The sequence below is a fragment of the Xiphophorus hellerii genome, chromosome 5 (assembly GCF_003331165.1).
Source record: "Xiphophorus hellerii strain 12219 chromosome 5, Xiphophorus_hellerii-4.1, whole genome shotgun sequence".
Lineage (NCBI taxonomy): Eukaryota > Metazoa > Chordata > Actinopteri > Cyprinodontiformes > Poeciliidae > Xiphophorus > Xiphophorus hellerii.
This window is the reverse complement of record NC_045676.1, coordinates 29,818,034-29,843,950: the sequence shown is the minus strand read 5'-3', so window position 1 is coordinate 29,843,950 and position 25,917 is coordinate 29,818,034. Positions and strand designations below refer to the sequence as shown.

At 41.2% G+C, this 25,917-nt stretch overlaps 1 protein-coding gene across 6 annotated transcripts in view; it reads left to right on the top strand.

The window, feature by feature from the left end:
- lrba (LPS-responsive vesicle trafficking, beach and anchor containing) overlaps positions 1–25,917 on the top strand; it is a 240,332-nt gene that overhangs the window by 181,188 nt on the left and 33,227 nt on the right. For all 6 annotated transcript variants that reach the window (XM_032563843.1, XM_032563844.1, XM_032563842.1 and 3 more), the window contains 3 exons: positions 814–933; positions 4,534–4,686; positions 19,468–19,635. In XM_032563843.1, the coding sequence (XP_032419734.1) occupies positions 814–933; positions 4,534–4,686; positions 19,468–19,635 (441 nt within the window). The remainder of the gene's footprint in view (positions 1–813; positions 934–4,533; positions 4,687–19,467; positions 19,636–25,917) is intronic.

The window sequence follows — 25,917 nt, the reverse complement described above, 5'->3', positions numbered from 1 at the left end:
AAACAGATGAAAGGACCAAAATGAGTAAGGAGCAAAAGACCAGCACCCAGTGAAACTTTGTCGATACTCAAAACAATACAACTTCGCAATTGCGGTGTTTCCATTAAGTAAGAAACACAATTAAAATGACACGTGAATAAATTTGTTTAAGTGACATTCCGCAGCATCATCAGCTACTTTCCGTCTTTTTCTTTGTCATTCTCTGGCAATGTCTGACTGTCGATCATGTGACTCCCCTGATGCAAAACAAAGTGTTTCCATTTCAGTTTTGCAAAATAAACCAGTTTTGTTACAGCCACAAAAAAAAAAACACCTCATAGTAGCACCAAAACCTTAAGTCGGAAAATTAGTTTTTCAAAATTGACATGCTTCCATTGAGCACAGTTATTTCCGAAATGTCAAACTGTGCTGTTGTGTGGCCGTTGGAAACGCAGCCTGTGCCTGATGTAGGATGTTTTTAATGCCTCGCTTGACAATCTAAATCAGAGTGAAAGAAGTTTCCTTTGAATGAAACTTCTTTCACAGACACTAAAAATATCGCTTTTAGTGTCACAGACACTAAAAGCGATATTACTGGATATGGTGCGTTTACTGGTCAGAAGAAAGATCTGATTTTTGACTTTGTGACCGGCCCAAACGCCCATCTGGGAAGACCGAGACAATAATCTGACCGTTCTGTTCAAAGGCAGATTTCATGTTGCATCTCTGTATTTATTTATTTTTTCGTCATTGGATTCCGGATTGTTCATTTTGTGTAGAAAGGCTCAATTCTGGTTCTCATTTATTTATTTATTTTTTTTTACATCTTTACAGGAACCCTTTACCACGTTCTTCCTTAACTTCCAAGGAGGGAAGTTCGACCACGCCGACCGCACCTTCTCCTCCGTGTTCAGGGCCTGGAGGAACTGCCAGAGGGACACATCTGACGTTAAGGTACGGTGCACAGCTAACCTCGCAGACTGTGGATTTGTAAAGCAGATAAAGGGCTAAGAACTTCAAGAAAATGAATCCCTGTTGATCGTCCCAAAGAAAGCAGAAAAAAAAAAGTTTCCAAAGAAAAACGTTGCGTTCTACCTAATCATTGTCCCCCACCCCAAACCCCCTGCACTATGAAAGCTTTCTAGTCTTGTGATCAAAGCGATAGGCTAATCCTCATCAGTCTCAGCTGTCTGTCTCAGATTCAGCCAGCTATAACATGGACTGTTGGGCCCCCAAAATCTGTGCTGATCTTTTCCTTTTGCCCTTCTGCAACCCGGGTCATTCTCATAGTGAGGGCCACGGTGGCCCCCGGAGCACGCTTTAACTGCTCCCCCTAAAACATTTACAACTACAGTTAGACATTCACTGTCAGAGCTGGGTCTTGCTTGCTTTCCTGGCACTGGGTCACTGAAGGAGGGGGGGGAGTAGTGGCGTTGGGGGCTTTGGGGCTTTGACGCTTGATTGCGTTCCCCCTCACCCCCCTTTCCCCCCGCCCAGATAAAACATATGGATTGTATTACTTTGTTGCTGGCCAATGCTTGATTGCGAAAGCCCCAACAACAGCCCTCGTTTGCTCTCTCGGTCTGGGCCTGTCAATGTGGATCAAACTGTGAGAGCTCAGCGTTTAGATCAAAACAAAGAACAAATCTGGTCCGCATCAGTTTGTTTCCTCCCTCGGTTAGAATTTTAGTAGCTCTCAATGAAGATCCGTTGACTTTATCCACCTGGCTGGGCGCATTCTTGTTCGAAGAAATAGAGGAATTAGGGATGAGATGTATCAATTAGGTATGCTAAGTATGCCGCTTAGCTCCTGCGTTGGGTCCATTGATAGCAAGCAGCGCTCTCTTTGCCAGAGGCCAAAAGGCCTCTCTGTTTTCTTATGCCACTGGAAAAGACTGGGTGATAATGGGTTACAACACCCAGATTTAATGCGTCTCTAGCCTGGGTGACGCTGGAGTGACCTCTCATCCCCAATCCCTTGACCCCTAGACTTGGCCCAAAGGCATCAGAGGGGGAAGCAGAGGAAAACCGGACCACTAGCAACAGTGGAAGTGTAGCAGGAGAGCCTAGGGGCCAAAGCCCCTTCTAGTGACCCGTGACAGGACAGGATTGGGGATCAGAGGGGTTGGCCTCTGACCAAGAGAGAGCAGAGGGGCCACCGCACATAATGGTCCTCGCTAGGCAGGCTTGAATATTGGCGAGTGAAGCCTATGAGGATTTTTTAGTGGGGGTGTGTGAGTGTGTGTCTGATGTGGGCAACCTCCAGATCAAATTTACAGCAAGCAGCAGTCAGTGAGCCTGGGTGAGCGAGAGGCCTCGTTAAGGGCGTTGACCTTTGAGTTTTAGGTCAAGTTTTGTGAAGTGAAGGGATTTCAGAAGTGAGGAAGTTGCCGTGTTGTAAACCTGCGAGTTTGTTTGCTCGTTTGGCTGCTGAGGGGAAAACATGAGTGTTTGACTCCAAAGGAGGAGAGATGGAGATCACTCTCACTGGTGTGGTTTAAAGAACATCCATCAATCTGTTCCCCATCCATCCATCCATCCATCCATCCATCCATCCATCCATCCATCCATTCATCCATCCATCTGGAAAGTTGAAAGTACAGTTGGAACACAGTCTGGAATGTGAAATATGAAAGTTGGTTTTCTATCCATCCATCATGAATAAATGAATGAATGGATCTATTCACCCATCCATCCATTCCACTATCCATCCATACCACCATCCATCCATTCCACCATCCGTCCGTCCGTTTATCTGTCCGTCCGTCCATTAACCATGCATTCATGCATTCATCATGGATTGGTGGATGGTTGGATCCATCCCTCATTTGCTCGGATGGATCCATTAATGCATTCCTTCATCTACCTATCCATCCATCCATCCGTTATCCATTCGTCCATCTCTCCATCCATTGCACTGCAAAAATTCTGCCTGTACTCCTCAACCTTTTTGCTTAAAAACCGCCTGGAAATTGTATGTGATTATGGAAAAATCTGAAATTCCTGCAGAAAAACGCACAGGAACCCTGAATGTGTGTGTGTGTTAGGTTGCAGAACTTCAGGCGAGAAATTGAGATATTGGTGAGGAAGCTTTATGTGCCATTCTCCAATGGAAGAAAAAAAAGAAGCGGTTGTAGTCCCTAAACCTTCCATGTGAGAAAATCCTGGCCCTCACCGAAGCTCATCAGGAAATAAATACGTCAGTTTTTGGAAGTGCATGTGAAGGTGGTGGGGGGAGTAATGTTTAGATTAATGTCAGCGTTGCACATTTTGCGCTCCACTTTACTTGCAGCCGTCCAAGAACCGAACCGCTCTGTGTACTGATTGTCTTTCATTATGATGGACACGCAAACAAAAACAACACAACTGAAGGCTGGAGGGCAACTCTGATTTATCTGCATGTTGCAAAACTCTGACATGATCCTCATGTTTATGCTCACTGTGGCAAGTTCTGCTTGGTTAGGAATGACAAATGGCTAAACATATAAGGTTACGTCTCCTATCAGGGACGTCTTTTTTCTCTGCGATCCCTGAGTTTGAAAATGTGGTGTTGTGTTGTTCCTGACAGCCAAATAAAACCATCATAGTTCAAAAAAGTTTGGCTTGCTTTTTCTGTCCGTTATGGAAAAACAAAAAATCGGATGTAGACTTTTTTTTTTTTTTTCTTTTGCTTGTTTTTCCCCCAGCTGATTTAAACCTTGAGGGGGAAAATGAAACTTGGCTGTCAGTTTTTTTTTCTTTGTCAGTATTTATAATTTGGGAAAAACAGATTAGTGTTGATCATACTGAGAACAAAACCCATTAGTGGTGAGGGCAACCTGTATTTTATATTTTAGGCTCTTTTTGTAGGGCTTTTTATGCAAATTTTGTTGACATTTTTATATTTACTCAGTAAATGTAACTCTGTAAGACTCCATAATTTAGTTTCTAGTTTGCAAAATGTCATTTGGTTTTGTGTACGCTGTTAGTGGAGGATGTCTCAATGACAAAAAAGTCACGTTTTTTTCTCATTTTCAGAATAAACTTTTCCATCTCTTCAGACTTGAATATTGCAAAAATCATTGTTACTTCATCAAACATTTTCATCTTACCTTAAATGTAGGTACTGCTGTCTTTATGCACTGGTTTTGCAAAAAACATTAATCTTAAGTCTGTCCACCTCTTTTATAAGTCATGTGAGTCCTGAGTCAACCATAAGTCATAAACTTCAGGCTTATTCTTGAGTCGTTTTTGCCAAATGTGTGTTTTTTTAAAATGTAAAAATCCTCCTCTGTGTTGAATTACTGCTGTTTGTTTGCAGTAAATATCAGCCCAGGTTCACATTTCAAGATCTCTGTCCTTTAACTGTACCTCAACTCTCTTACCAAAGGCTATTTGAAATTATTGTTACTTCAAAGCTATACACATCTAGAAGCTTTATGACACCGGCCCTTGAGAACTGCAGTTAAAGATCCCTGGTCTATGCAAATGTTGTAATTTGTAGATTGATTTTCATGTAAAATACTTGAAAATTGTCCGAACTGAGTTTTATTTTATTGTATTTTGTTGTCTCAGGAGCTGATCCCAGAGTTCTTCTACCTGCCTGAGATGTTCGTCAATGCCAACAACTACAACCTGGGAGTGATGGAGGACGGCACCGTTGTCTCTGACGTGGATCTTCCGCCTTGGGCCAAAAGCTCGGAGGAGTTTGTTCGCATCAATCGGCAGGTGAGACCCATCAAAAGCACAACAGCAAAACAAATAATAGACATAACCTGTTGTCTGTTTGTATAGTTATGATGCATGTAAGTCTTCTTTGGCTTGTGTATGTACAGTACATCTGTTGAATAAAGTAATTAAATAAATCACCTATGTTGAATCGCAAAGTTTTAGTTTTGGATTTGTGGCTATGTTTTCCTCTTCTGTTTGAGTTCTTGGATTGTAGCATTCGCAGCTTTGGGTGTGATATGAATTCACGGTAGTAATGAGTGCTGATGAGGCTGGGTGTGTTCTGTGACCTGTGTAGTCTGACGGGGGGGTCTGTTCGCCAGCCCACTGATATGACCATGCCGCTCTCATTAATCACACACTTGGGTTCTGGCTGTCAGTCCGCTCTGGGCCATGGGAAGCTTGTTGTTGTGTTGGAAGCGTTCTGGAGCAAAAATATCATTTACCCATGTCTTTGAAGTTGGAGAGGTTCAGCTGTAGAAATGCATGTTCTTTAATTTGTTGTGCCACAGTGGGGAAATTTGGGTGTCACAGCAACAAGTTAAGGAAGTGGAAACAGGAATATGTTTGAGAGTCTTTTGCAGTAGCTTAGCTGTTCCAGGATTGCTCTCTTCTGGACGGAGAGGTCAGATGTTTTTCCAGGTATTTGTGGGAGCCAATCGGAGCCATTGTCCCAGGTGCTCAGATGACCACGGGTGACACAGCTGCCTTCACCTGCCAGTCTCTTTCTAGCTCTTCATTGAGCTCTTGGTATTTCTCCAGTTTCTTTTATTCACTTTTCCTTATTTTTCCATAATTTGGGAAGACCACATCAGTCACAACGGCTGCTTATTGGGATCATATTGTCCAGGTGGTTGACCATTACCAATTTGTATGTTTGTATCTGGAAGTCCCCTAGGAAATCAGCTCAGTCATTCTCCAGCACCTTGGGAGGTGATTCCCTCTGCGACTCAGTTCGTACTGAGCACACGTTGTTTGGGTTTGTTTCTGTACCCAGCACCGCCATTCTGCCCAGGCACTTGGCACACAGCGCATGTGGCGGCAAGTGGCCGAGGGGGTACCATAAAATCTGGCTTGCAGTTAATCATAATACCATGTTTAAATAAAATGGTGTGAAGTATTTGCAAATACAAAAGTAACAAATTTGCTTCAGAAAAACTCATCTCGTCCAGTCTCACCCATTCAGTGGTATGAATTTCCTCCTTTGCCCCAGGAGAATATCTGATTTTGTCAATTTATAGATGTTGATTGCCCAGACCTTCTTCTTGCTATTGAGCTGACTTCTCCAAACTCGTCTTTCTCATTACAAGTATGTGGCTGTTGCTGCTTTCCTTGTTGCCGCTGTCTGTGGTATTGCAAGATACTTACAGCTGTGCTTAGTATTTGCTATTCTTCCTTTTGTGAGTTCAATTCCCTCAGTGTGGATTACATTCACACTGAGGGAATGTAATCCACCATCCAGTGGCACCATCCAGCCACATTTCTCCAGCCTGATTGAGATTCTGATATTCCTGAGTCATTGTCTTGGTCACTCTTATGGTGCGTTCACACCACACGCATTTCACGCATCAGGCTCATCTGATTTACATTCAAACTCCATGTGGAGGCACACCAGGGGCCCGTCGCAGCGCGATTTGAAGCATTTTGAGCATTTCCAATGCACACGGCAGATAGGTTGGCAGCAGAGAACAACGGCGAGAGCGATTGTGACGCGTCTGACGTGCCTCCACACAGACTTTGAATGTAAACCAGACAATCCTGACGTGCGAAACACTGGGTGTAGAGCAAAAATGTGAAGCATCTACTGTACATTCAAAGTGCATATGTTGAACTGTAGCATACAGCTTGATTCATTAGTGTAGAGGAGGTGACTAATTATGGCCTCAACCTCTGAGATGGTATCCATTGCCAGTCTAGTTGGTTATTTGTTAGAGGGGGTCATCGTTGGTATGTGATCCTTCTTTCTCCCAAATAACTTTCCAGTATTATTCAGTCTCCAACCTTGATGAGCATCTTCATTAGTTTTCTCAAATTTGTAAGGGAACCAAAGTAGTCCCTGTCTGAGATAAAACGTGCAGCAGAGACCATCAGGCAGGTTGAGGTGATCAGAACTATAATCAACTAGAAGATTCAGAGTTGTGTTGAGTCTATAGACTTCATCTTACCTGTCCATATCCCCCACATAATGCTAACGCGCTTCGAAGCATTAAGTCTCAGTGTGGTAATTTCACCAGCAGAAGAGTTGCAGCCGTATAACAGCACGGACCATACACACAAACCACGCTGGGGGACGAGCGTAGGCAGGGGTGTGTGGGTGGACAGGTCTGTGGTCATGACAGATAGCTGACATTAGAGGGTGTCAGCTGGCAACTGTGGTACTGTTGTGAGAGAGATGAGCATGGCGAAGGGGAAGAGAGGAAGAGTGAAGGAGTTAATGGGCTGTTTGGCTCTCTTTAGCACTTCTGGTCCTAATGGCTTCACAACACAAGGGTAGACAGCAGGAATGAAGGCGCAAACACACGCCGCTGCACGCCTGCTTACAAACACACACATGCCGGCTGTTTCCACTCTGGTTATGAGCCCTAAATGATTAACAGCTAATTAGGGCTCAATCTGGAGAGGCCATTAAAAGCCTCTCTCGGTAAAGGATCGAGCTGCTGTGCAAAACGGCAGCTTGTTTTTGTTATTGTGAGGAGACTTGCATGGTGGGTAATAAAGAAAATATAGGAGAAGGTATAAACGTTCTATCAAACTGCAGCCTGGGATGTGGCGCTCCACTGGTCAAGGTGTCATAGTTCATCAGCGATGTTTAGCAGGAAGTGTGTTGCGTGGCAACAGAGCGGCTCCGTTTCACCACCACAGGTTTGGGTTTTAGACAAATTTCTCTGCAGACAAAGCACCTCAGCACTCTACGATAAGCCTGACCCGACACTAGATTGAAGCTCCTACATTGTACTCAAATGTTTGCGAGTGAAAGGCACACTCCCTTTTTCCAGGCCTATCATGCGCACACCCCCACACATCAATGAGGAGACGCTGGGGTCTTGAGGCCGCATGCCACAGAGATCAGGAGCTGCTTGTTGCCTTTACCAGGAGGTCAGGAGAGAGGTTAAGAACTTGATCCCTCCTCCACTAAATAACTACATTTTTCTGGGGACTGTCAGCTCCTTTTACATTCCTCTATATATGACCACATCGCACCTCGCAGTCCTGCTCACCATTAACTCAGTTGCTGGTGCTGATTGGGAAATTTGTGTTTTATTTATATCCACATCAATGTCTTTGTTCACCATGGTGTCTTTTCAGTGGAAGAGCCAGAATGGAGAATAAATCAGATATTCGTAACTTGCTTTCCTGCTGTTCTACAGTGATTATTTTGGAAGAGTGAACCCAGTTTATCAAAGTACAATTGTTGCGTGAGAAAATACGTTGTAGTTTGTACTATAAAGTCTTTACAAAAAGCGAACATAAAAAGAATGCAATTAAAATCAGGACAGTAGATACAGAGTGAAAAAAAAAAACACCTGACCTCAGTCTGTGTTCACATACTGACTGTACTATGTTGCCATTGTGCTTCCAACTGTTTCACCAAAGAGACTCTTTAACCTGTCTTTAATATCACTGTTACTGGTGTGTATATAAAAAAAACATAATAAAAACAACAAACAATGTTTAGCCTGATGGGGGCGCAAGTGAAGTACACTGCGGGAAACCCTGTTGTAATTTCTAAACTATAATCTGTCAAAAAATCAACAGGATTCTTTCCACTTGAATTCGCTCACTATCGACAACCATTGTACAAGTGTTTAGAAATGTACAAGCTCCCTCCAGGTTTTTCCTACTCATTTCATGTTTAACAAAATGTGGGAAGTGTAGTCACGGCGACTCAGAAGACAAAAATTCACTTGCAGCCACTCTTCTGTTGAGGCCTTCAGCTTCACCCAGTCAGAAATTGGGACTGTTTATATTCATCTGTCATCCCAACAAGCTGCTGAGCTGCTGGGACCTTCAGAAGATGGTTCCCACAAGCCTCCACGTCTTATTCTCACAGTAACCCTCACAGAAGCTCATGTGGGGGCTGAGGTAAACCACCGCCGGTGCTGGTGCACTTGTGAATGACTGACTGAGCATTTTTTATCGTCGTCTAGCCCAGTGCTGCTCCCTCTACCAAAATTTGGTTAACCATGTTGGGCTAGCACTAATGTATTCCCTTGGTGTCTCCGCTAAAAGCTTTGTTGTAAGATGGGAACTACCATGTGGGGCGTGGAGGGGTTTTGGGGGTGGGGGGGATCTGGCTAATGTCAGACAGCGCTCACTGTAGGGGTATTGTCATGCATAAGGCCAGACATGTTTACTGTGTGCTCAGTGTTTTACGAGCTGTCCCCCCCTTCTTCTTTTCCTCCCTCTCATCTCTGGAAGCCTCCCTGTTCAGTGATGTAATGGAGGAGGCTAATGAGAGCCTGAGAAATGGGATGATCTACAGTTACTGAAATACTCAAAGACTAATGTTGTCCTTTTTTTTTTCCTGCACTCCCCCGCGCTCTCATTTCACTTCAGCCAAAATCAACTTAAATGCTCTTTTGCAGCTTTGCTGTGTTTTCGCGCTCGTTCTGCCCAACAGTTTGTCTTCCTGACTCACCGTTGAACTGTTGCACTCGAGTCCTTTAAAATGTGATCATTGAAATCGTCTGTCTGTTTGAAATGAACTGAAGAAAAATGTTGTTGTTATGAGTTTTGTCTATTTGACTGTAGCTCGTGTTCGTCAAGCTTATTTTGGACTTTCTCGGTTTTGACTGGTCCCTCTGGCTTTCAAACACTTATTGATTATGGATGCCTTACAGACCAAAGGGGTGAGCATCTTTGGTCTGTTGTGTTGTCTCTTAACCTTTCCAAGATTTACCTCAACACTTGCCCAATGACAGACTCAATCCCTGCAACAGTGAATAATAATGAAAATGAACCAACCAACCAACCAGCTCTGTGATAAGAACCCAGTCAACCCATCGGCCACTTTTTTGATAATGGCACAGCTAACAAAACCATCCAACTGACTTTGGAATAAAGGTAAAGACCAACCAACAGAGCACATAACCAAAGACCAAAACTACCTGCTTTACTATAAAATAATTTTTAAAAATCCAAACTAACTATTTGACCACCCCACTAGCCAGTTGACCGTTGACCCAACCGTCCATCCATGTCTTGCGATATGGGTGCAACCAATCATTTAACTTACTGACTAGCTGACCAGTGAACGTTGTGATAATGTTTGACATTGGGAAGTAGCATTTCTGAATAAAATTGATAGAAGTGCATGAAATCACATCAACAAGCAGCAAGTCGACATGAAAAGTTGATCGGTGGAGTCATTAATCCCAATAATCTCTTTGCTCAGGTATTGAGCCAACTAGCAAACTCAAACCAATTCAGATAAGTATACTTCTCTCAACAGCTATCCAAATATTTCTTCCTTCAGACACGTTGTTGATGTGGGTTATGCCATCATCTTATCAAAGTGGTGACATGTTGGATACCTTAATCGGTCTCTCAACATGCAGGAGGATAGATGGGTTTCCTCTTTCTGGTGCCTGTTAGCAGTAACCAAGATAAAAATGGAGATGACTGAAAACGCAGTTTTCCAAAAGCGATGTGTGTGTGTGTGTGTGAATGAGCATTTGAAATGTACTTTTTAAACATTGAGCTTTTTACTGTTACTGTTTGTCGTGCTTCATAAATAGGGATGCACCAATCCACTTGTTTCACTCCTCACAGCGACGCAGATCTGAGGTTTAATATCGGCCGATACCGATCGCATTCAGAAAGGCAGCGCTGAGTTAACTTAAAACGTTTCTGTTTTTTATTTTTTACACAGAGACATGAATATACTAAATTACAAATTTATTTGATAACTTAAATACAGCAACAGCTTCACAGACTTGGTCAAACATGTAAAAACACAATTTTAATTTGTTTACTCAGTGCAATTAGGAGTACAATAGCCAATGTAAAATAAATGAACTGAAATTGACAAAAACAATACATATAAACTACAACAAACATTTCATGGTGTTCAGAAATTGCGATTATGGATCGGGCACATTGTCATCGATACCCGATGTAGAATTATTTTCAATATCAGGACCAATACAGATATTAATATCGGATTGGCATCTCTATTCATAAACTTAATTCCGTAAAAAAGTAAATACTGAGTGAGAGAACAACTGCACCTCTCCTGCGAGCTGGTAATTTATTCCTTAACCAGTTCTTGTGCTGCAAATTGGACCAAATCTATCAAAGCTTATGTTTGTTTTCAGTAGGATAATCTTCAGGTCCCCGCTCATTCAGCTTGTACGCTCGACACAAAAAGGATACTGTTGCTCTTTAAGTCAGTGAGTGGTTTAAGGGAAAGATGGGAGGAGAGGATTAGTGCTGGAGTTTCAGGTTCCACTTGCCAGTCAGGCCTCAGCCAGAGCACTCACAGTTGTCACCTGTCTAATTAGCCGGGTTGGAAGGGGGGGTGAGGCTGAATCACCACACGTGTGTGTGTGGGGGCGTGTGTGTGTGTGTGCGTATGAATGTGAGAATAAAGGAAATGGTCTAGTAGCCGCATAGATCTTGTTCCTTACGTCATCTGTTGCCCTCTCACTCTTTTTGCTGTATGCAGTCGTTCTTTGGCGACTTCAAAATGACAATCGTTTTCTCATGTAGCTTAAGCTAAATCAGCCCTTCGAGAAGAGAGGTCGCCAACCTCATGCGGAACCAACTTTTCACCACTTGAGGAAAGAAGCCCTCTGTTCTAACTTTAAGAAACTTCACCAACATACCCCCCCCCCCAGAAACCACAATATTTAGCAGATTTATATAGGGCCAGCTGCACCCCCGCACCGCTTGTGACACACGTTGTTCGGCCTCTCGTGAACGCTTGCATTATTTTCGACGTGCAAACGGAAGGATTGATTTGTAACGTGGCATTTTAACGTCCTTATAGACAGCTCTCTATAAGTCCTTAAAAAGGTTTTTTAGGACCAGTGAGGGACGGAGGAAAGCGTTTACCGTCACCTCGTTAAGACCGAAGCGAAATCCGGCACAATCCAGGTCATAAAGCCCACCACAAACCACAGCTACGTCCACCAGGCTTCAGTCGACAGGCCTGGAAACAGAGAACATTGTTTCCACAGAGATTATTTAGTATTTTAAAAAGAATCCTATCCAAATACATCCATTATCTGCAAATACAAATACATTTTAAAAGGAGAATTTTGATGTAAGATTAGACAGACTTTCGGGACACTGTAATGTCCAGCTGGGTAATTGTGGTCACTTGGTGTCTGCTGGGTTGTACCCTCTAAATGGGGTTGGTGTATTTTAGACTTTCAGTCCCTCTGAAGTGAAACACATTGAAAGACAGACTCAAACTTTGAGTCTGTTTAGTTTTCATTAGAGACTTAAGGTCCACTCCAAAGTCACAGATGTGTACGAAAAGGAAGAATGAGAGTAACCTGAGACTTGCAACCAGAGGAAGCTTGTTCATTTAACGCACTTCCATTGGCAGTCGCCTCACAGCGCAGCCTACACACTGGCATATGTAGGCAAAACTAACACGTCATTTAAAAAGACATAAAACATTCTCTACTAATTTGAATAATGAACCTGCAGTATGTAACTTTTATAAAAAATGTTTTTTACATATTAAAGCTGTCACCATGTCATGACGGTATTTTATGAGATAATCTGTGGAAAAAAATCAATCTCCTCCACCTGACCTATTTCGGCCGTCTGAAGAAATGCACCAAAACCAACCAATCAGAGTCAGGAGGAGGGGCTTAGAGCTGTCGATCAGCCTCATTTGCTGGCTGCTCAATGTGCCAATGGCGGAGGAACAACATAACGTGACAGGAAAACCGTTTATCCTCTGCCATCGGTGGCTATGCTAACTAGGCTTAGCATTCACAACATGCTATGCTAGCTGCAGCGTAGCTGAGAGTGGGGAAGGGGTTAGGGGCTATTGAGTAGCGCCACAGAGTGTGATTGACAGCGCTAAGTCCTGGCTCTGATTGGTTGTTGTTAGTTAGCACTGAGAATTTGGAGCAGCTAGATTTTTTTCACAAGCTACTTGTCTCATATTATTCTATCCTGACATAGTGACAGTTTCATCAAATGTAAAAAGAAAAATGTATTGTATAATTGTTAAATAGTGCAGCTTTAATACTTACGCTCGGTTTAACTGGACTGACTGTGTGATTGAGGTGAAATTGTTAGTAAAGTGCTTTTAATGACCTTTGTTGTGAATTGACACCATAGAAATAATCTGAAATGAGTAGATTTAGATCTCCATAACTGCAGTTTGACTGAGGAGCGATATAATTGTATAAATCTCCACTTCAGAGATCGCGCTGCGTTTTGATTGTAATTGGAAATCAAAGCAACGTTAAAATGAACACCCTCACGTTTTAAAGATGCAGTTTGTCAAACGCGTAACAATAGAGCCGAGGTTTCCCAGTGACTTTGACCCCCTGCTAGCATTTACATAAAGCCATGCTAAATTATTCATTAATTATCAGTCAGTCCCTTGTGGGAGGAGAAGACACACACATCAGCTGCTAATTGGCACATCAATAATCCGGCCCGGTTCTGCTTTTGGCCGCCACCTCAGGAATCTACCGTGGGCCCACGACTTCTGCTCAGATGTTTCCACATTGTGGCGCCGCATGACCAAACGTTTCCACAGCTGCTGCTCTGCCGTTTACCTAACGGGCAACAGAAACATCCCTTACTTCTGGACCTCAACTATTAACTGGCTTCTTCATCAAATGAATCCTGTTAGATACATCGTTATTTTCTCCATCATGTCTTCGGCTGTGTCGCGTATCCACAAGGCCTCACTGAGAAACTACAGGAATAATAATGTGTGGGGTTTTTAAAAATTTTTTAACAAAACGATTAAATCCAGATTCAGTAAATTACACTGCTGCCAATTTTGCTGATTTAATGGAAATTAAACTCTTGTCATGACTTCTCTGTTCACTGATTTCTGGGTGGAAGGATAAACTTGGCGAAATTCCCTCTTAACCAGCCGCACAATCTTGCATTTATTACATAAATAATCCACACATATGCCAACGAAACCCATAGTTACGGTAATAGTTAATTAATAGTTAATATCTATTAGATATTTTAATTGGAATTTTTTTTTAGGTTATTTTCTATATGTATTATATAAAAATAATATACATTTAAGCTTTATAATAGGCTTTATGTGTATGTGTATATATATATATATATATATATTTAATTTTGGGTTTTTTTACAAAAAATTTGGTTTAAAAAATTAAAATGTGTGTGTTTTTTTTTAAAGCTTTCCTTAACCTAACTAAACATAAACAAATGACACAAAAAAGAAACAATAAAATAAAATAAAAAATTATATCGGTGCTGTACACTTAACATGTACATTTCTCAAATTATATCACAACTAGTACAGAGAGTGACCCAAGTTCTGACCAAACTTACCACAATTTTTAATTTTTTCCATTTTTAATCCTGATCTTTTCAAATTTTCTATGCTGCAATCTGCCTGAAAAAGTCATTCTTTTCAGAGATGGAACTTTTCTTCTTAAACTTCTTACCACTGATCAAAGGATTACAAAGCCATTATTTGTGTTCCCATGGCGAAGTAAAATTATTGTAGCTGAATAAATTATTATTAGTTTTTTAACTTTAAATGAGCCAATTCCTCTGGTACTCAGTAGAAATACCAAAACTCTGTTGTGGGTGTTCCCGACTCTTACTCATATCTGTTTATAGTGTTAAAGAGAGTTATGGTGTTTTTCTTCAGTCTGAAGTAAAACACGGCACCTTGAGCCACAGAGCCGGCGTTTACTGGAAAGATCACCGGAGTGGCTGCTTTTTGTCTGAGTTCAACCCATTAAAAATATTAAAACTAATTAATACTAGAACTTATGAATACTACTACTTATGAACTTATGAATATTAATGTTCCTGCATTATGTAAGGAAAATCAATGCTATAGATCAATCTGAGTCAGATGATAGCGCTGTTCTTTTTTGTATTGTTAAGTAGAAAGCTTTGAAGTAATGAGATCAAAGTGCAGTGCAGTGTTTCTAGAGGCAGTTATTCTGAGATTAACCATATTCCACTGAAGTTGCATTTATACAACAACTAAAATCAGAGCACTGCTGAGCCTTTTGTCAGCCAGATGTTGGCACACTGAACAAATGCATCATAGTTCCAACTTAAGGTCAATTTCGCCAATTTTTTTCGCCATTTTGCCCTCTATCGATGTTACGCATGAGGTGAACCTATTACGGCTGCATTTTGTTTCATTTTGATCGACACATTAAATACCCATCAGTCCCAGGTTTAGTTTTAGAAACGGGGTGTAGGGTCTGTCAAAGGTGGCTTTTAGAGCATAATGACCTGATCTGTCTTACATCTAACTGTACCATATTCTGTCTGCTGTTAAAGGTTGAAATAAAAGGGATATTCAGAGTTGTCTAACACAAAATATAAAGTAAACTCTCCTAAAAGAAAAAACTGTTTTTTTTCTCAGTTTATGGTATATCCTTGTGAACCTGTATTAAAGGGGGGCAGTAATATTATCTAAAATTAGCATTTTTGAGTTTTTTATCATATTATAATGTTATTCCCTCATCAAAATCAAATCGGCAGCAGCAACTAGCAAACACCTGTTGGAATTGAATTCTGCTGAGCTCTTTATGCGAGTTGCTACATGGGCATATTGAAGAAACATTGTGAAGATGTGCTGAAGGCGGAGTGTCGGAAAGAGTAGGAGCTTCTTAAAGAGACACACGAGTTAAATTGTGATGTCAAATTTCTTTTGTATAAAAGAAACAACGTTATAAATACAGCGTTTTATAACAAATGAAGGTAACATAGTGACTTGATTGTGGTATAAAATGGCACTATGTGCCTAGAAAATACAAACACTGTGGCTTTAAATAATATTAAAACTACATCTCTTCAGTAGTAGTCAGAAGTTTACATATACTAATCTCGGGCATTGATAAGAAATTAACTTTGTGATTTTAAAAAGACTTTTTTGAAAGCAAAATGGTCATACATCAAAACGTAGGAATGAGAGTTTGAATTTATTGTGAAATTGGTTTATCAATTCTGGAAATCAGCATAACCTCCACCCCCTAACCAGACACCTGATCTACCTTGGTCTGAACCAAAGAGCTACAGTAACTCTTAATTCTTTACATCTGATCCAGCTGTCCACTTAAGAGTCAAGGAACTTAGAGGGCAAAACCACCAGGAAAACTGTATTGAAGTCCCATAACTTCCCATTAAATCAACAAGTTAGTGGTTGGAACCCAGAGGTGTGACCAACTTCAGAACAGAGATCCCAAACATAACTCTATTTTTAGTTATGTAAGCAGCTCGTGTCCTTGAGATCCAAGATATCATTTACAAGAAAGACTTGTAAAAACAGTTTGTTTTTTTGCGTGTTTTTTTACAAAGCAGATTGACATAAAGCTTCTGGCATGGTGCCAACCCAAACCATATAGGATATGGTTTATGCAATAATGGAGTCTGTACCAAGAAGCCAACCAATTAAATGTGCTTTACCAATTCTGAATGTCTTTTCCTTAGTGAGGAAAAGAAATGTTTATTAATCAGGACCACAGATTTGGACCTGATAGGACTGTGCGATGATCAGGTCCACAATCTGTTTGCTTACACTGCAGCTCTACAGTGTAAGCGGTTTATTAAAGGGGCAATATTATGGATCTTCTAGGCACATAGTGCCATTTTATAGCACAATCAAGTGACTATTTGAACTTCAGTTGTTATAAAAATGTTGTATGTATCAAATATTATTTAACAGAAATTTGACTTTGTAATTTAACGCCTCAAAATTGGGCCTCTGTTTCTTTAAAAAGTCCTGCTCTTTCTGAAACTCTGCCTTCAGGAAGTCATCACAACATGGCTCCTCTATTAACCCTTTGACATTTCACCAGCGTTTCACTGAGAAGCAGCTCCTATAATGAGCTCAGCAGTCCCACCAGGTGTTTGCTAATTGCTGCTGGCTAGTCCGAAGGAGCTGAGTGGGGGAGTGGCAGCTGAGGGCCGCTTTGGGTGGAAGCTTTTAGGGTGACTTTAAGACCTAGCATGGTTGAAGGCCACCAAGGTATTTTACACATGGTTGCTATTGGAGATTAAAAGGATTTCTCAAACATGCATGAAAGAATCAAAGCAACACTCTTGGTATGTTTTTGATGAAATAATAACATTACAGCATGACGTAAAACTCCAAAAAGTTTATTTTACCTAATACTGCACCTTTAAATACATTTTGAAGCTTTGACCTAACTAAAAAACTAATGACTGTATTCTGCAGGCATATCATTCTGTATTATAAGTCGAGTCAAATGTACTGAAGGGATTTTTCTGTCTTCTGGAATGCCTGTTTCTCTTCACTGAACCTGGAATTTGTCTGTATTTCACTTTGCTTTTTGTTCCCTTTTCAAAATGAAGATTTTATTCCTTTTTCCTCCAAGCATTTCCCTCACTGAGCCTCTCACCAGAGACTGCGTGTGAGACAGCTAAAGATGAAGTCGGCGCTCATCCTACAATGAAACCTCATCATCGTACCTGAGCTGCACACAGCTCCCCCTTCGCTCTCTGGCTCTGCTCGCCGACTAGAAGTTGTAATTAAGCGAGTGGGGAAAAATTAGATGCAAAATGGCCTGTCAGAAAGTCGCATTTAAGTGAAGGATGCACTGGTATCTGCGGTAAAAATTGAAATGATATAAATTGCCGTTTAAGTGCAGCCCAGGCTAATGTTTTGTCACAAATTAATGTGACACAAGGCAGCAATGACAATCAAGGGCTGCCTCATTCTAATTTGGTCGTGTTTAGAGGGCTTTTGTGAGCCGACAGCTTTACACAAATTAACACAATCGCCTGTTTTTATGGGGAAACCATAAATGTTTTTCCCCCTCCTTTGCCGGCTAATGAGGAGGGAAAACGGCCTGTATCTCAGCGTAATGGCGGCACTGAGACGTCTGCAGACGAGCAACGGCGTGCCGCTGTCAGCTCCCGTAGAACAAAGACGGAGCCTAAACGATTCCCTAATGAGCTACTAGAGTTTTGATGTTCCCTTATGATCAGATGTGGGTACGTCGTGCGTTTTGCTCGTTATAAAAATCATCTTCAGATTCTATCACAGGAACAATTAGCGGGATGTGCTGCACTCTCTGAGGAATATGCTTTTCTGAAGGGCATCAGTAGCTGCTACAGATGTGGGCAAATGTTAGTCTGCATTCCACTAATGTCGAAAGAACACAATTTCCGCAATAGTGATGTTTTTATTAAATAAATGTCATTAAAATCACATGTGAATAAACTTAAGTGGTTAGGAGTCATATCAGCGATGGATGTAAACAGTTGCATCAAATATATTCATATTGGTGCTATGACTCATCACCTATCAACCAATCAGAGGACAAGTCGGCCTCTTATTCAGGCGTTCAGCCCTGCATACGTTGGTGCGGCATTTTGGGGAAATTATAGTCGGCCATTTTACAGAAGAGCTATGGATTCCATACGCTGGAATGACACGCAACTACTTAACTTCTAAGCTAAAAGCATGGCTCCTAGATAATCAAAAGGGACAGATCATGTGGTCTTCTTTTTATTCTGTTTTTTTAGGCATTGCTTGCATTGTGATGAACATTTGTGCAAAATGGCTTTTTATTCTTTTTAAACTTGTATCTTGATATGCTGATTTTTAGATAAAAAATGCTTTCTATTTATAATTTTTATTCTCTTTTTTTGTATTGTATTTATTTTCATTGCACCTTGAGAGACTACTGATGAAAACGAACCGTTATGGCTAACTCTGGCACAGGGTTTTTTTTGTTTTTTTTATCGCCCCGCAAGGGGTCTTTTTGTGGGCTCTAGTGTCCCTTTTTTCAAAGTAGGCTGACAGGAAAGGGGAAAGGAGAGGGGGGAAGACATGCGGTAAACGTCGTCGGGTCCCGGAGTCGAACCCGCGACAGCCGCGTCGAGGCTACATTTTGCCTGAATGTGGGTCGCGCTAACCCCTCCGCCACCACGGCATGCCCTGGCACAGGGTTTTTGATGTGAATTGGCAGATTATTTCACTTACAAGACATTTTTTCATGTTACTACTGAAATAATCTGCCAGTGGAACTTGTAGTTTATCATCAAAATTAAGAATTGTTTTTACTTAAACTAACACCCTATATCTCGCTGAAAAGTTACTTGTACATTCATTGTGTCTCATTTCAAGTGTACTGAGATATTTGCACTAGAAACTAAACCAAAAATACTTGCTTATATTTTATGTTTTTGCAGTGCGAAAACAGACCATCATCCTCCAACCACTTCCTGTCGTTGTCTTTGACGTTTCCGCCAGTAGTAACATCCAGTTGTTGATCACATGATTTGATGCACAAAAAAACAACAGTTTCCATTGCAGTTTTGCAAAATACATCAATTTCGATGCGGCTGAAATTCTAGCGTTAAAAAACATTTTATTGAAAAACGTGAGTTTTCTGGAAAACGGCTTTATTTTTGTCATTTCAATTTGTACGGTTTTACGCTTAACGGACACGCAGCTACTGATGGTCGTTGCTCAGTTATAGGATGAGAAATGGGTTTGGGAAGCAGCATTTCTGTAGGTCAACGAATTTCTTTTTTTTAATAGCATTCATATGTTGATATTTACAGAACTTTCTAGCCCTTTTTCTTCTGTTTCTGTCGCAGGCTCTGGAGAGCGAGTTCGTGTCCTGCCAGCTCCACCAGTGGATTGACCTGATTTTCGGCTACAAGCAGCAGGGACCCGAAGCTGCCAGGGCCCTCAATGTTTTCTACTATCTGACATATGAAGGCGCGGTCAACCTGAGCTCCATTAACGACCCCATGCTCAGAGAGGTGAGCCTGCTGCTTTACATCCTCTTTCATATCCTGCTGAGTAAGGCAGAAAAATACTCTATTACTGTAAGTACACCGGGGCCCTCTCAGATTGATGTTTAATCTGACTACATTACAAAAGCAAGCCTTATTTCAGTTTGGTGTTTTTTTTTATCCCATTAGCAAAGCTAAATTGTCTGTGGAGTGGCTCGGGAGAGCTAAGCTAACAATCTACAGGCAGGTTTTGCCGAGCAAAGCCTTTCCCTCGTGTAATACCTTTTTGAAAGCTCTCCACCAAGTGTTCCACTTTAACGCCTTAAAGCTTCCTCCTCTGCTTTCATTCATTATTCATTCCCACCACTTTGAACCATGGCACATACACACACACACACACGCACACACACACGAGCTACGCCGGGCGCTGCCCAAAAGCAACCACACAAGACACGGCGCTGAGAAGAAAAACACAGCCAGCGCGCCCACAGCCAAACACGGGCCTGACAACTTCACCGATCTGCTGCGAGAGGCGGCCCGCCAGCAGCAAGGCCAATTGACCTGGCTCACATCAGCCAGACGCCGAGAGGGGGGAGGGGTATACTCTATTTTTATTGTTGACAAATTAGAGGGAAAAAATCTCGGCTGTAGGGTGAGACAGTTTTTTTGTGGCTTTGAAACATAGTTGCTGGTGTACAGTGAAATCTGCAACACTGTGAGTTCTGTGTGAAACAATGCAAGAGGAAACTTTGGGAGTTAATGTTATTGTCCTGATGTTTGAGATAAACATAAATTATAAGATAAGACAAGATCATTTGTTTGTCTCCCGTGGGAGAAATTTATGTGTTGGAACAAGGGACAAGGCTGCAGCACGTTAGACAAAACGAAACTTCAAAGTCAATTCCAATGAATACATCAAACTAGGATAAATAATTAAATAAACGTACATCAAGTTTTGAGCATACAAAAGCACATTGGTGTGTGATATTAATGTGCAAATGAAAATACAGACTTCAGATGGGCTGTGGATCCTCACAAATTTTATTTATTTATTTTTTTTATTTGGTATTAATCCTTTATTTAATCAGGTAAACCCCGTTGAGATCTAGATCTCATTTTCAAGAGGGACCTGGGCAAAAAATTTGCAATACATAGCAACCTGGTTACAAGATAAAAAAAACAAAACAAACAAAAAAAAAACAACCTACTAACAAACATGGCGTTAGTAGAAGTTATAAGCCAAAACAGCAAGACTGACCTCACTCATCAATATTGGCCCACATTTCCATATTGGTGCATCAATAGTTTGGAACATCAACAATAAAATGTTCAAATTTTATTGAACATTTTATTGTTCAATAACAATAAAATTGTAAGGCTAGGAACAAGGCTGAGTTTCTGAAATACTATGGTAAGATAACGGTAAGCAAAAATACCACATTAACACAAAATGTGCATTACAAACATTTACTTGCTTCTTTGCAGATTATTTTCACTAAGCTAGCGTAGCATTTCATCGAACGGACATTAACCTTTTTAAACCGTGGTATTTATCGTATCGTTTATAATGAAAAAGAAAGTTGATTTATCGTTGTCATGATACATTTTAGTTATAGATGTTAAATAAGAAAAACTAAGGAATGTTTGCCATTGTCTTCCCTTTTGGTTCCACCAGAGCATCGGTAAGCATCAGTAAAATTCAAAACTAGGATTAGATGCAGTGACTGTGTGCAGGTTAGTGACATAAATCACTGTTTTAAGAAGAAACCTCTTTCAGATGAGAAGATTTTTCAAGACCAGTATTTGTGTTGTCACATGTAGTCACCATCCTGCAAAACTATTTACCTAAAAAAAATAAGCAATAAACATCTTTTTTAAACACCGTCGATACTATTGTCACAGTAGTACCAGGAAATATTGTGACAAAATTCCAATTCCATTATCGCCCCGGCCTGCGTTGCAAGTGTTTTTATATCGTCAACAGAAAATCACGGAAGAAAACGATGAAAACAAGATTAATTTAGTCATAAATTAGATGTGTCCCAGCATCCAAGTTTAAATGGAGATTAGTTCAGTGTACGTCAAGTGGCCTCCACTGTACAGCCGCCCTTCATGACTCACTGACTGGAGCATCACGGGCACAAGGGGCACATCCTTGATTTATCACCTCATTCGCCCTAATTCCCATCCAGATGTGCTATGGCCTTTACACACACAAACACCCACGCACACACACCAGAAAATTGGATCCGTGGTACTGCACTATTTCTTCCAAGCTGTTCCAAAGACAAAGGTATTGATTATTCTACCAATGTACACAGAACCGGCAGAGGCAGGAACACATGATTTCACTTGTATTAGAAACAGCATTCCTCCCACCGTAGCTCTCTGTGTCAGAATGCACACTTTAGATTCACATGCTTACAAATTGTTTCTAATTAGCCGCAGTTTGGGTGTGTTTTTAGTCTGTGTTTCGTTAATCATTACAAAAGAAAATCCTTTTGAATGAAGCTTTTATTACCCATTTAAAACATCAGGGATGTTACAAATCTGCGCAAAGCTTTGTTGATATTCCACCCGTGTTGAAAAAGTTTAATTTCGCAATTGCAGCGTTTCTATTAAATTAGAAATGCAATTAAAATCGCACGTGAATAAGTTTGTTCACGCGATAAGTCGTTAGATGCAGGGAAAAAAGGTGTTTTCATTGCAGTTCTGGAAAATGTGTTATTTTTGAAAACGAGATTTTTTAAAATTTTTATAATTCTAGTTTGTGCAATTTTATGGTCGATTGAAACCATAAAATTGTTTAATGGTTTCAGTATAAAAAAAACAAAAACAACAACAAACAGAAGCCAGCATTGAATCGCTGCTTCATTAGTGTGGAATATCAATAAAACTTTAAAGTTTGTGCCGTTCCCTAGAGACAAACAGAAGCTTGTTGTTTTCTCTACCTCCGCCGTTTGACGCTGCGACTCCAGTCTGCCGTCTTTCATCTGTGAAAACACCCTCGGTCTGAGCGCTTTAATTAGTTAGATAAACCGAGGCGGTGTTGCTCTTGTGAGCTAATCCGAGGCTCCCCCGTCGGCCGTGTTTTTTGCGGAAGGAAACGCGGCCCGTCTGCGCAGAAAGGTGGAAACAGAGTCTCCAGCCTGGCCTTCGTCACATCAGAGCGCTGGGGAGGGAGTTTGAGGGATTTTAGGCCTGAAAGGGTCCCCAGAGTCTGTCATTACTGAGTGACAACTGTTTCAGCCTGAGCTCTGGACTGAGCTGCGACGGGCCCTGGGGCGGTTCAGAGTCGGTGGGGGGAAGTGGAGGAGTGGGCACAGATCTGTGTGCATGTTTTCTACTACAATGGGTTAGACGGGTTGTACCTTTTGCTTTGCTCTCTCCCACATCTCTCTCATATCCACACGCACTTGGAGTGTTGTGTGTGTGTTCCACATAGTTCCGTTGGTGCATATGGGTGTGTCTGTGTACATTTTGTATTGGCATGTTTATACATCTGTATATTTATGCGTGCTCATCAGCATAAATGACCACAATCGAGTGTTTATACATGCATTGTGTGTGTGTGTGTGTGTCTGGGGGAGAAAGTGTGGAATAGCTCAGCACAGATTAGTGACTGCTCTGGATACCGGTGCCTTGTTTTTCAACCGCGTGATTACTTCCTGTCTTGCCTCCGCCACTCAGCGCAGGGAGAAACCATGTGCACACATTGGTGTGTGTTCTTGTGGTGGGGTTACATGCACATCTGCGTTGCCTCTCGGTGTAAAGGGGGGGGAAACTCGGCCTGATTTGCCTTTGCATCGTCCTACAGGGCTTCCCCTCTTTCACATGCGATTATGGAAAAATCCAGCAACCTCTCACGGCATGGACAAAACACAGATCCCTGTTAGAATCGTACAGCATTTGTGTAATTCAGCAGAAAAGACTTGCGAGTGAACCTGCGTCAACACGTTTTCAAAGTCGGTCACATTCCTTACAGGGGCAGGACTATGGGTTTTTCAGGCACATAGTACCATTTTATGCCACAGTCAAGAAACTGTTAACTTCAGTTGTTGTAAAAATGATTTAAAATAAATTTTACTTTGTAATTTAACACCTTGAAATGGGAACTCCGTTTCTTTAAGGAATCCTGCTCTTTCTGAAACTGCGCCCTCTATTGAGAAGTAGTTTGTATAATGAGCTTAGCAGATGCGCAGTTCCACCAGGTGTTTGCTAATTGTTTCTGGCTAGTCTGAAGGGACTGCGTGAGTGTGGGATGCTCTGTGAGGTGGAAGCTAGGTAGCTTGGAAACCGCAGCTATGAGGAGGAGCTTTGTCTCAAAGGCGGAGCTAGGTCCGTCCAGACGTTTTGCAAAACTGAATGTTTACCATGAGAGATTAAAGGTTTTCTCAAACATGCAAGAAAGAATCAAAACAACACTCCAGTATTTTTTTTTAAATGAGGGAATAACATCATAACATGTTACGAAAAACATCATAACACAATGTCAAGCTCAAAAAGTTGATTTTACATAACTCTACCCCTTTAAAATCTCTTGCTTTGTGTCTTTTGGCTGATGTTCTTTGATTTTCAGATTGGACATCCCCATCTGACGCTGCTGAACAGACAGCTGGTGATTTGATTTGTTTTAAATCTGTTTTGAGATCACGTCAGGCCGATTTACATAACCGCTAAGATGTTTTGCATGGAAATCCATCTTGTCAAGTTGGCTGAATAAATCAAAGGACAGGCCGGGACTAAGCTGAGGGCGACTCGGTCATTTAAATGTATAGAATTCAGAAAACCCTCATCAGATGCGGCCCAGCGCTTCCAAAAGAGATTGGCCTTGTAGATGGCGGCCCATATAATCACCTGAGCATTGCATTGGCATATAGGGATAGGACATCCTGACCTACACTCAGCGCCGTTCCTCCGCTATACAGCCTCGTAAATGTCCGATCTGCACCTAATGAAGATAAGTCAGGAGCCTTTGAGGAGTTTTTCCACACATTAGCTTAAGCAAGGTGCTTCACTCAGCTGTCAGAGGAGAATGCTGCCTTGACCTTGAATGATGCACTGACTCTTCAAGAGTTGATGTGGATGAGATGGAAAATATTCGGGGACTCGGTCATGACACTTAGAGGAAATTAACCACTGAGGTGTTCTGGGTAAATCATTGTGGACTTTCTATTTGCCGCTTTTTAATTATTGGGTGCGAGTTGAAAATTAAATCACGGAAGCATCTCATTGAGGATCTGACATGGTTGGTCAATTATGGTCTTAAATAATGTGCATTTAAATACAAAAAAATATATGTATATTTTTGCATTTTGTATAGTGATGACATGGTTTGGAAAGAAATTGTAGTCAGATTTATAGACAGGAAAGTGGGTAATGCCAGAAAGGGAAGACTTGCGGTAAAGGTCATCAGGCCAAGACCCGAACCTGTGACAGATATGTCGAGGACTAAGGCCTCCATATGTGGGTGGTGCTGTACCCCTGCGCCACCACAGCACCTCCACCCTCCAAATTAACCATGTTCATTACCGTCATGTCTTTTTCCATCATGTTACGATTGTTCACCATAATGCCCTCTGCGTTTCATCTTTGTAGCATATCAGTCATTTTTGAATGAGAAGTTGATTCGACTGAATGAGTGTTAAGTTGATAACTTAAGGAGTTTGTTGTGTGTTCATATTTCTAAACAGAACCGGATAAAGTACATTTTGAATTCCGGACATTGTTAGAATTGTTTCTCTTTCTTGTATGGCCCCGCCATCTCTATTTCTGTATCAACTGGCTCTGGTTAACTATGACCAGCGGCGCGCTCTTCTGAATAACAACGGTGAAAAAAGCTCCAAGCAGATCATAGTATTTAATCAGATTGAACTAATTTTAATCTGATAAACCATTAATCAACTATCATAAGTCAATTAATTGTTTGCATCCTTAATTCTGGTTTCAAAAATTCATTCTAAATGAGGTAATACTGTTTACAACTACAGTAAAGAAACCATCAACAGGCTGGCCCTTCTGATTACCCAGGCAGTACGTGATTATTGGACTCCCAGTATTACGCTCTAAAGAGTGAAATGACAAAATGATGTAAAACTCTGCAAAATAGAAGAATTTATTTAAAAACTTAAGAACTAAATTCAGTTATTTCATTTTTTTTAAACATTTTTGCCCATGGGTTTTAGTAACAACCACAAAGATAATTTCATCCAGTTTCAGGTGTCATGAACTGAAACACTGGCTTGGTCTTGTTAAGTCCAAACTTTCACAAACTATAATTCTGTTCCAAACTTCTGGTTTGCTGTCATG